The 11,107-nt window shown below is 45.2% G+C and overlaps 1 protein-coding gene across 1 annotated transcript; it reads right to left on the bottom strand.

Annotated features, from left to right (window-relative positions):
- Positions 1-7,250: 7,250 nt before the first annotated feature.
- LOC143596714 (uncharacterized) lies at positions 7,251-8,420 on the bottom strand. Its single transcript, XM_077075422.1, has one exon. The coding sequence runs from the start codon at positions 8,418-8,420 to the stop codon at positions 7,251-7,253; it is 1,170 nt and encodes a 389-aa protein (XP_076931537.1).
- Positions 8,421-11,107: the final 2,687 nt, after the last annotated feature.

Below are 11,107 nucleotides of genomic sequence, written 5' to 3'. Positions count from 1 at the left end.
TTCAGACTTTTCTGCCTGTGTCAGGCGAGTGGGCGAGAATCCCCGGTGACGCGCCCAGCTGTAACACATATCCACTGCCGTCTTATTATCATGGCGTTTTCTTATTGGGCCACGTGTCATTTATCCTTTTTGTATCCCCCGGCCTTCATTAATTGAGATTAGTATGAATAGGGGGGGTTACACCGTTTTAAGCATCGTTTCTCATCGTTGTTTTCATTTTCTCCTAGTTTCTTTCCCTTGAGCCCTGTGTTTTTTATGGCTGAAAAGTCTCAATCCTCAAAGGCTAAGAAGAATCATACTATGGAACTCGTCGGTTTGTCGTATGGGTGCCGACGACTTTAACAACATAGTCAGGGTTTATAACCTTGGCCCTGAGTATGAGCCTGAGTTGCCTGCTCCTGGCAAGACGGCTCGAGAGGCTCCCGTCGGCAAGATTGCCGTGTATCAGTAGTTTTTTCTTTTTGGGCAATTTCCGGTTGCCCTTTACTCAGTTTTTGTTGGAGGTTCTGGATGTGTTTGGGCTACACCTCAGACAGATTCATCCACTCGGGGATGGCTCGTCTTCGCCATTTCGAGTATACCTGTTACTGCCTCGGCATTACTCCGACGGCTGACAGGTTGTCGGCTTTTTATCGGTGGCGTTTCACCCAGGGGTGGTATACTTTTGTTTACTCGTCCTGGTTTCAAGGCTATTTCCTTGGATGCACCGCAGAGTTTGCACGAGTGGAAGAGTTTATTCTTCTACATTTATGCGCGCGTGGTTCCCCAATCCATGTATTTCACGGACGTGAAAGAGCTTGCTGAGCCGAAAGTGGCTCCTTATACCGGTTCGGACTGGTTCACCACTTTGCAGGCTAGCTTTTCCCCACTCCGTCACTATCCGGAGCGCGCGTTGGTGCTGTTCGGCATGAGTCTTGGGATGACGCGGCGATGGTGCCGGTTATTCATAACGGCGGTCAGGGTTAGTGTCCCTTCTTTATTTTTGCTATGATGCATGTTTGTTTGGTAATAACCTGATTTGTTTTTTCAGAGGTGGACGACCGCATGCTCCTCCTGCAACCTGCGGATGACGGCGATAAATTGCTGAGGCGGAGGGAGTTTGTTCATCGTGAGGAGCCGATGCTTACACTGACCGCCCGGAACTTTGTGTTTCCACTTCCTATGGGGGAATCATCTGCTCCGCGATTGCTGCCACCTCCCAGTTCTGTTAGCCCTCAGGGTGGTAAGTTGAACTATTCGCCGCTGTTTTATTTTTCCTCTGTTTCTTTTACTAACGTTTTGTTTTCTTTTACAGGTAGACGTTCTAACGTTGTGCGCCTTACTAAGTGCAACAGTAGGAGCGCGCAACGCAGTGGTGGGAGACGGTTGCGTCTCCGATAGATGTCGCCGCGAGAAACGCCGTGGATGATGACGACGATGTCGTCATGATCTCCACCGTTACTTTGGGGGTTCCGGTGTCTTTGCCTGCGTCATTGCTTGAAGCACTTGGTTTGAGTGCTAGCATGGCGTCTTCCCCAACCACCTCCGAACAGGTTTCTGTTGGCTTATCCTCGCCAACAGTTTCACAGCCTGTGGTTGCTGTGTCTGCGCTGGACACAACGGTTGCCACTCCAATTTTGGTGGCGATTGATGTTGTGTCTTTAGCCGAATATACCGGTTTCTGTTGGAACCGTTGTCGATATGAATTTCGTATATACCGGTCCACCTTCTTCTTCCTCTTCTTCCACAGTGGGCGGGGCGCTCACTGCTCCACACAATTCGGGTTCCGCCCCTGTGATTAATGAAGATGATGAAGAGATACCCCGCGTATTCAAGAAACCTCTGCTTGGCGGGTTTGTCAAGCGCACTCTTGTTAAGTCGTCAGGTATAGTGTTTGCTAATAATTGTCTTTTTGACGCGATCGACTGTTTTCTAAATTCGTTTGTTTTTTGTTCCAGGCACGTTGGCGATTTCTTCATCGACTGTTTCTCCTGCACCTTCTGGTGTTGCATCCTCTCTGGCGTCTGTTTTTGCCAGTTTGCCAATGATGACAAGTGTTGGCTGCTTGTCGGAGGCGGCGCCTATTGTACAGATGTTGAGTTCGTCGATGATGACGGGTGTGGTTGGCCCGTCTGAGGCCGAAACCATTGTAACGACTGTGTGTGCGTCGACTGGGTTTATTCCGGTTGTCTCTCTGCCAACTTCGTCTGCTGAACCGATGAAGGCGATTATGGACGAATCGTCTAAGGTTGGTCTTGAATCGGCGAGCATTTTTTTCACTGATTTTGTGAAATCAAGACAGTCCTCACCAGACAAGAATTTTATTCTTGATGGTGACGAGGTTGTGCCGCGGCCATCTTTTAGTATGGGTGCGATGGTGCAAGGTAAATTATTTGAGTTCCGACGCAGCAGCAGTGGCCGGTTCAGTGGCGGCTTGAGTGGCGGGGTATTGGATGTAGATATGGACCCCCGCGACTCTATTGAGGCGAACAAAATTTTTTTCCCTCGATGGAAGGTTAATTGTGGTGCCAATTTTGAAGACCCGGCCACTTCTTCAGATTTTTTGGAACATGTTGTTCCCCCTGGCGAGCACATTGCTCGTAAAATCCAGCCTCGGAATACTTTGTATTCTGATGCTGCTTTTCACCAAGTCCAGGCTTTCTCTTGCTTCGCAGAGTTGCTGCGCGAGAATCGTGCTCTTCATGAGGAGAAGATTGATGCAAGTGTTCGTATGAGGGAGATGGAACAGTTGGTGAAAGATGCTAAGGCTGGCGCCTGGAAGGCGGGTAAAGAGTCGTCGGAGTATCGCCAAGCTTTGAGCGATGTCGAGGCGAAATTGGCGAAAGCTGAGGCGGAACTGGCAGAGTCTGCCCGCGAGCGTGCCGCCTGCTATAAGGATTTTGAGACTGCGTGAAAGAAGTCTAATGCTGATCTTACAGATACACGCAGTTGCGCCGTTGCTTCCAAGGAGGCTTCCGCTCGACTCGAGAGTGAAAACGCTACTTTCCGCAAGCGCATTGAAGAGTTGGAGGCGGAAGCCGAGCTGAGGAAGGCGAATGCAGGCAAGCTGGCTGATGCGCTGGTTTCCAATGAGTAAACCATTAAAGTTTTGACTTCTGAGCGCGCCGCTGCCATTGCTGACCGCGATTGGCTGTTGAAGCATGCCATTTGCAAGGTATTCTGCCCCCTTTTGCCTGTTTTCCTGTTCGCTTTACTGATATTTTTCTTTATGCAGGTTGCCATACGCATCATTACCGATGATGATTTAACGCGTTGCGTTGGAGCCCTTGTTACTGCTTCTCAACAGCTTGGCCACAAGACTAGCTTTCAGGATGCTGATACGCATTTGCGTGACAACCTCCCACTTGAGGCCTATGCTTTTCACGCCATTGATGTGGAAAAGGAGTATACCGCCGCTGAGACGGAATATGATTCTCTTACGTTTCCTATTCTTTCCCAAGTTGCTCAGTATGATAAGGAGGAGAATGGCGTGCAGCTGTTGAGGGATTTGCTTGAGCCTTCGCATGCTGCTCCTTCCACCGCTCCTGTTAGCAGCCTAGGAGATAGCGCAGTTATTGAGTCCGGAAAGAGTGTGAATGACGTTGACTAGGCTATCTCCTTGCTTTGTATAGTTAGATCTTCTATATATATATATATATATATTTGTATGTGCGGGTGTAAGTACCTGCTTGTAATTATCTGTATATAAATGAAATCAATGTTTCTTTAACTTGTGAAATGCGGAGTATCGTTTCCATTCAAATTAGACCTTTGGCCTGTTTTTTACAATTGGAATCGATTTACATGTAACATCTTCGCAGCTGTGTCGCGTTCCATGTTCTAGGGATAGCCGCACCATCGAGCTGCATTAGAGTGTAGGCGCCTTTTCCCAATACTTCCTTGATTTGGTATGGGCCTTCCCAAGACGGCGCCAGTTTGCCTTGTGCATGTGCTCTTGATGCCTCGTTGTTGAGAAGGACGTAATCTCCAACATTGAACTCGCATATTTTCACTTTCGTGTTGTAATACTTCTGCAGTTGGCGTTTGTAGTTTTGTTCCCTTATTGCCGCCAACTCTCGACGTTCTTCGAGAAGCATTAAATCTAACCGCCTTTCTGCGTCGTTATCATTTGGTAATGTAATTCTTGGCGAAGGGACGCCGACTTCGGCGGGGATCATTGCTTCCGTACCATAAGTTAGGCTAAACGGTGTTTCTGCGTTACTGGTGTTTTTGTGCGTTCGTATAGCCCATAGGACGTGAGGTAGCTGATCGACCCATCCTGACTTGTGGTTTCCCAGCCTTTTCTTGATTCCGCCCACGATTGTTCTGTTGGCACGTTCTACTTCACCGTTTCCCTGTGGATGAGCAACGGAAGTGAATTTTTGTGTGACATTGAGCTCCTTTAACCATATTTGGATGTGTTGGTCAGCTAATTGTGTTCCGTTGTCACTGACCAAATTCATGGGTAACCCAAAGCGATAGATTATAAATTCCCATATGAACTTTTTGACGCTAGCTGCGTTAATTGATGCTACCGGTTTTGCTTCGACCCATTTTGTGAAGTAGTCGATTGCTACAATTAGAAACTTCACACGCCCTGGCGCCTCTGGAAATGGTCCTATTATATCGATTGCCCATTTTTGAAATGGCCAAGAGGCTGTCACCGGTATCATGGCATTTTTCGGGCGCAATGTGTTTGACGCATGGCGTTGGCAGTCGCTGCATCGTCTCAATTCTTTTTCGGCGTCTACATGCATGTCTGGCCAATAGTACCCTGTGTTCATGATTTTGGCGACCACCATTCTTGGGCCTGCATGTACTCCACATATTCCTTCGTGGATTTCTCTTAACAGATAATTTGCGTCTTGTGGGTCTACGCATATGAGAAGTTGACCCAAGTACGATCGCATGTAGAGAATTTCACATTGGATTGTGTAATTCAATGCTTTGTGGCGGATCTTTGGCGCTTCAGCTTTGTTTTGTGGCAAGATACCTCTTGCGAGGTAGTTGATGATTGGTGTCATCTAACTTTTTTCTACTTCTGAACATACGAGAACTTCATTGTTCATTATTGAAGGCGTTGTCAGGACTTCGATGCGGATGTCTTTTACGAGGTGTTCAAAACCAACCGAAGCCAGTTTGCTTAAGGCGTCGCCTGTTTGTTCTCACTTCTGTTGATGTGTTTTACCTTGCATGTGGTAAAAGCTGCCATTAGCACCTTAGCTTGCGCTAAGTATGACGCCATCTTGTCATCTTTTGCATCATATGATCCTTCAATTTGATTTGCCACTAGCATAGAATCCACGTGTGCCTCCAAATGGCGGGCCCCCCAATTTTTTAGCAATCCTCAACCCTGCCAACAGTGCTTCATACTCCGCCTCGTTGTTTGTTCTTTTGAATTCTAGGCGTATCGCGTACGTAAAGTGTTGTCCTTCTGGGTTGGTTCCTGCGCCTGCACCTTCATCATTGGAGGCTCCGTCTGTGAACAGCTTCCAGACTTCGTCTTTTTGTTGACCGACGGGGGCTTCGATCTCTCTTTTGCATTTCTCTTCTTTTTCTTGAGGGATTTTCGCGATGAAGTCTGCCAAGATTTGTCCCTTGATTGCTGTCCTTGGTTTGTATTCGATGGCATGTTCTCCTAACTCTATTGCCCATTTTGCAAGCCTCCCAGATAATTCTGGTTTGCTTAGTACATTTGTAGGCGAAAGTTAGTAAGAACATGTATTGGGTGGCCTTGAAAGTATCTCCTTAAACGGCGTGCTGTCTGGACCAAAGATATAACCAATTTTTCTAAGGTGGAATATCTTGTTTCTACGTCCTCGAGGGTGCGACTTATGTAGTAAATGGGCGTTTTAGAGTCGTTTCTTTCCACCATCAAGACAACGCTGACCGTTCTTTCTAACGCTGCTAGGTATGCTATCAGTGGCTCTCCGGCTTTGGGGGCTGTTAGCGTTGGTAGTTCCGCTAGGCGTCTTAATTTCTTGAAATGATTTTTCCGCTTCTTCTGTCCACCGAAACTGGGATCTCTTGAGGCAATTCCTCAAGGTTGACACGAACGGAAAAGATTTTTCAGCATGAGTTGACAAAAATCTGTTCAGCGCGACTAATCGGCCATTAAGTGTTTGCACTTGCTTGATAGATTTTGGTGAAGGCATTTTTAACATAGCCTCTAGTTTGTCTGGGTTGGCTCTGAAGCCGCCATTTGTTACTACTACTCCCAGGAATTTTCCTTCTTCCATTCCGAAGGAACATTTTCCTGGGTTAAGCTTCATGCTGATTGATCTTAGCGTTTTGAAGGTTTATTCGATGTCTTTCAACATTGTTACCTCCGTTTTGCTTTTAACGACTAAGTCGTCCATGTATACCTCTAAGTTTCTTCCAATTTGAGATTTGAATTATCTGATCATCAATCGCTGGTATGTAGGCCCGACGTTTTGAGACCGAACGGCATCATCTTATAACAATATGTTCCGTTGTTTGTTCGGAACGTCGTTTTGTCTTGGTCTCTTGCCGCCATGTGGATTTGGTGGTACCCTTTATATGCGTCCATAAAATATTTAAACTGAAATGGTACCAATGCGTCTACCTTGAGGTCTATTTCTGGCAATGGGTAACAATCTTTTGGGCATGCTTTGTTGAGGTCTTTGAAGTCAATACACATGCGCCATTGGCCGTTTGCCTTGGGTACCATTACTGGGTTGGCTACCCATGTTTGGTACTGAATTTCTCGGATTATGCCTGCGTTAATTAATTGCTGGACTTGTTCATCACAAGCTTTTGCTTGTTCTGGTCCCATCCTCCTTCTTTTCTGTACAACCAGTACGAAAGTTGGGTTGACTTTTAATTCGTGTTCCGCTTTGCTTCTTGGGACCCCTGTCATGTCCGCCGGGGTCCAAGCGAAAACATCAATGTTCTTGACTAACAAGCTTTTGAGCGCCGCACGCGCTTCTTCAGAGATGGTTGGTCCGATGGTTATGCTTTGTTCTGGGAATTCTTTGTTGAGCGCCCATTTTTCCACTTCTCTAGTTTTGCTGGTTTTCAGCATCTTCTGTGGCAGTGTTTTTCTTTCCGACATGTTGCATTATTTGTTGGCGTGGATCATTGCTATCCCCGTTGGTGTTGGCACCCCCAATATTCCATGCGATGCTGACGGAGTAGCGTTTAAAATCGCCAATAGCCTCTCTTCCCAGGATTATGTCATACTGCGGGTGAGGTGTCTCCGTCACCAGGAAATCAACGTCTTCCGTTCGTGAATGGAGTCCATCACTTAACTATACTGGGAATGTCAGATGTCCCAGCGGGTATTCAATTCTCTGGTTGAAACCCTCGATTGGAGCGTTGACAGCTGTTAACTGATGCTTGTCTTTTTCTTCTAATAAGTCGAAGCACTGGCGGTACATGATGTTGGATGTTGCTCCTGCATCGACAAAGAAACGTGGAGTCCTGTAGTTGCTGAATACGACTATGATCACCAAAGGTGCTTTTTTGTTTGGACCTCCTCTTACTTTTGGAAAGATGACTTGCTCTTCCTTCCATACCGCCCACTCTGTTTGCCTTCTTTTCTTGGTCTGAGCTTTACCTGAGATCATATTGGCATAAAGATCTTTGATTTTCTTTTCTGGCCTTCCGCCATCTTTGGGGAGTGGACGTCTGTATTTTCCCTTGATGTTTCTGACGAGGTGATCTAACTTGCCGTTTTTCACGTATTCTTCGATTGTGTCTTTCAAGTTGACACATTGGTTCGTTGTGTGGCCATGTTGTTCATGAAAGTCACAGTCTATGTTTGGTCCCTGTTTGACTGGTGCCGGTTTCTTTAGTTGGATCCCTTCACTGTACATGATATGGGTTGAGCTTTTTGTTAACGGGGTCCATCTGGATGCATTCTTCTGGGGTGCATTCACCTGACCCTTTTGTCTAGCTTTGAAAGGTTCAAATGTGGCGGACTCTCTGTCGCTGTTTAACCTTAACCATACGGAGGACTTTAGTTTGCCCTGGCGAGCTCTATTGATGTCATTTATGGCGTCGTTCTTTGCCAGTTCTTTCCCCAAGCTCTTCTCCATCCGCGCGTACCTTTTGGCCGCGGTCATAACATCGTCCCATTGTTGCGGCATGCCATCTATGTCCGTAAGGTTACGAATAAGGTCGTCACACTTCACGTTTTGGCGAAAGGCTGCCTGCAGTAGTTCTTCACTTACGCCGCCGATGTTCAGGCCTTCCTGGTTAAATCTGGTGATGAAATCTTCTAGTGTTTCATTCTCTCTTCTAACCACATTCAGAATGTCTGCTGGATCACTGATTTGTCGCCGTTTCTGGTTAAACTGTTGGGGTAACTTTTTCGCTAAGTCTTCCCAGATTGTAATTTGCCCATCTGGCAATCTTTCAAACCATGCTCTGGCGGCTCCGACTAGTGTTAGCGTAAAAATGTGGCACCATAGCGGCATGGTCCACCCTGATACTAACCCAGCAGCTGTTAAGGTTTGCAAATGATCGTCTGGATCTGAGATACCATCATACTAGCCTACCGTTGGCGGGAGTTTAGGATTTTCTGGTAATTCTGCTTCGGCTATTCTTGCTACAAACTTTGATTTCCCCGCCGACGTTGTTGGTCGGTATGGTTTGGAAAAATCTACCTCCGCTTCTGGGTGGTATTTTACTAATTTTTTGGTGTCTAACCCTTTCCAGCTTTCTTCATAGTCTGGGTCGTCTAGGCGTGAGTCTGCCTTGAGATTCGACCGCTGCGACTTTTCTCATGCTTTGCTGTTTTGCTTAGCAGGTGGCGTTTTGACGATTGGTGTTTTTGCACGAATCGACGTTGAGTTTTCTTTAGATTCTTCTTCTTCGTTGCTACTAGAGGCTGTATAGAACAGTGATCTAGGTTTCACAACGGACGCCATTTTTTCTCGTACTTTGTCTTTCAGTTTTTGTTGCTCCGCTTCGAGCCACGCCATGATGTATGGCGGCATAGTTGCTTTGGAACGTGCTTTGGTTTTTTCTTTATCTGTGACGGTAGGGTGAATGGTGGAGGCGTTAAGGAAACCTTCACCTGTACCCCCAATGTCCAGATTTTCGATATTTCCTTCTTGGTTGGCCTTCTGGCCAACCTCTTTTGGTGCGGTCTTGCCACTCATTTGAGTCAAGAACGGAGTGAGTTATGTTCTAGCTATATGCACGGATGGCGCCAATGAAGAAACACAAATCCACCCCTCAAGGTCTAACACGTTAGTCCGAGGGTTATGGTTAAGTATTCCGTACGATGGGTTATATATAACCTTTTTGGCGCAGACGAGTGTATCATGCAAAACAGAACACTGTGAGCTCGCTACGAGGAATGGGGGGATTCTCTCGTAACCACCCTCCAGCGTGAGAATCAGTACTTGATAGTACAAGATGATATGTTTAAGTAGTAATAGCAGGAGAGAGTATATCCTTTACCATTTGGAGGTTTATTGGTATTTATAGCCGGAGGAAGGAGAGTGTGGTCCACTACCTTGTCAGGTATTTCCACCAATAATATTCTCCACCCGTGTGATCGTGGAGGTTGGTGGAAGTTGGTGGACATCATGGTCTTTTGACAGGGACGTGCTTGTACTGTTTGTACCATCCTTTGTGTGTTGTTCAATCCCCATTGGTTGGGTGTTTATCCCTATGTAGGTTGCACCCTTTTTGTCCCATACTGGTGGGACTTTTGTATTACCATTCCCAAGATGTCAGGAAAAGTTTATTATATTAGGCTGCGCTCTTGGCGCCATGCACTGCGCCTGACGTGCATGATACTTCGGCGCCCAGTGTTCCGCCCAGCGCCTTAACTTAGGTGTTATACTTGGTTAAATGGTGGGTTTTAATACCCTACCTCTACAGTTACCATAATGTTTGCTCAGGGCCGGCCTAAGGGTGTGGCCGGGTAGTCGACGGCCACAGGCCCGACACCCCGTCAGGCTCGAATTTTTTTAAAAAAAAGTTATATGTATTTTTATGAAAAAAAATATGTATAATCAATATTTCAACACAATTACAAAATCACTATCTTGGTCTAGTGGTAAAGAGGTATGATACCTAACCAAAAGGTTGTGGGTTCTAGTCTTAATTGAGACATTTTTAAGTTTATTTTATACAAAGGTTTTTTACACAACTAAATATTTGAGACATTTTTAAGTTTATTTTTATACTAAAGTTTTTTACAATAAATTTTTTTACAAAACTCAATATTTGAGACATTTTTAATTTTATTTTTATACAAAAGTTTTTTACACAACTCAAATTATAATCAAGTAAGTCCACTTAAAATTAAATTGTTTAAACCTAACAAAATGTTCCTTTTAGTTAGGGCCCAAAAAAAATTCTCCTCTGGCCAAAAAAAAAAATTCATCTTCTCAGAGCCGGCCTTGTGTCTGCTTTGTGAACTAAGTGAAAAAGTTTTACGGAGTACTTAGGAAGTGAAGGTGGCAGTGAAGAAAGAATGAAAATTGGAAAGGGTAAAGAAGAAGGCACGGCTAGGGAATGGTTTTGCCTTTCAAAGTACAAGCATTATGGTGGCGAGTCTGGTGTCTATTCTATCTTTACCTTGTGTGTAGGAAAGAAACAAAAGGACGGCAGTGGAAGGAAGATATATGAAAAGCTACTTTCTACAAGTTTGTGAGGGTTTACTTGAATATTTGTGAAACTTTGGGGACCGCTTTGTCAAATTACTGTTGCATTTTAAATTTCCCAATTTTTTTTTTCAGCTTTTAGGTTTTAGTTGAAGTCCTCAAAGAAGTTGTACTTTGTTCAAACAAGTTGATACTATGGAGACTACGTGTAGTGGTTCAATTAAGGTGAAAAACGTCATCTCACATATGCATTAGGAGCATCACTAACATTCACATAAAAAGCACGCAAAATTTAATTGACAACACAATTATTATTTTATATATTTTTTTTAAAATATGAAAGATGAGTGGGTGAATGTGGTACTATCACACATTGCCAGTTAATAGAGTCGAACTGAAAGGTGCATAAATGCATGCCGTTTGATGCCGTCTTCTTTAACAAGCAAAATGATTTGGCCGGATTAACATAGGTGAGGTGACAGGTGCGCCCCCGGCCCCCACAACATGTGTTCTATGTGTCCATAGTCTCTTAGTTTGTTGCG

This window comes from Bidens hawaiensis, unplaced genomic scaffold, assembly GCF_021521415.1.
Source record: "Bidens hawaiensis isolate Kalapana, Puna unplaced genomic scaffold, B.hawaiensis_p1.1 tig00046893_1, whole genome shotgun sequence".
NCBI lineage: Eukaryota > Viridiplantae > Streptophyta > Magnoliopsida > Asterales > Asteraceae > Bidens > Bidens hawaiensis.
The sequence above is the reverse complement of the archived record's forward strand: the minus strand, read 5'-3'. Positions and strand labels throughout refer to the sequence as shown.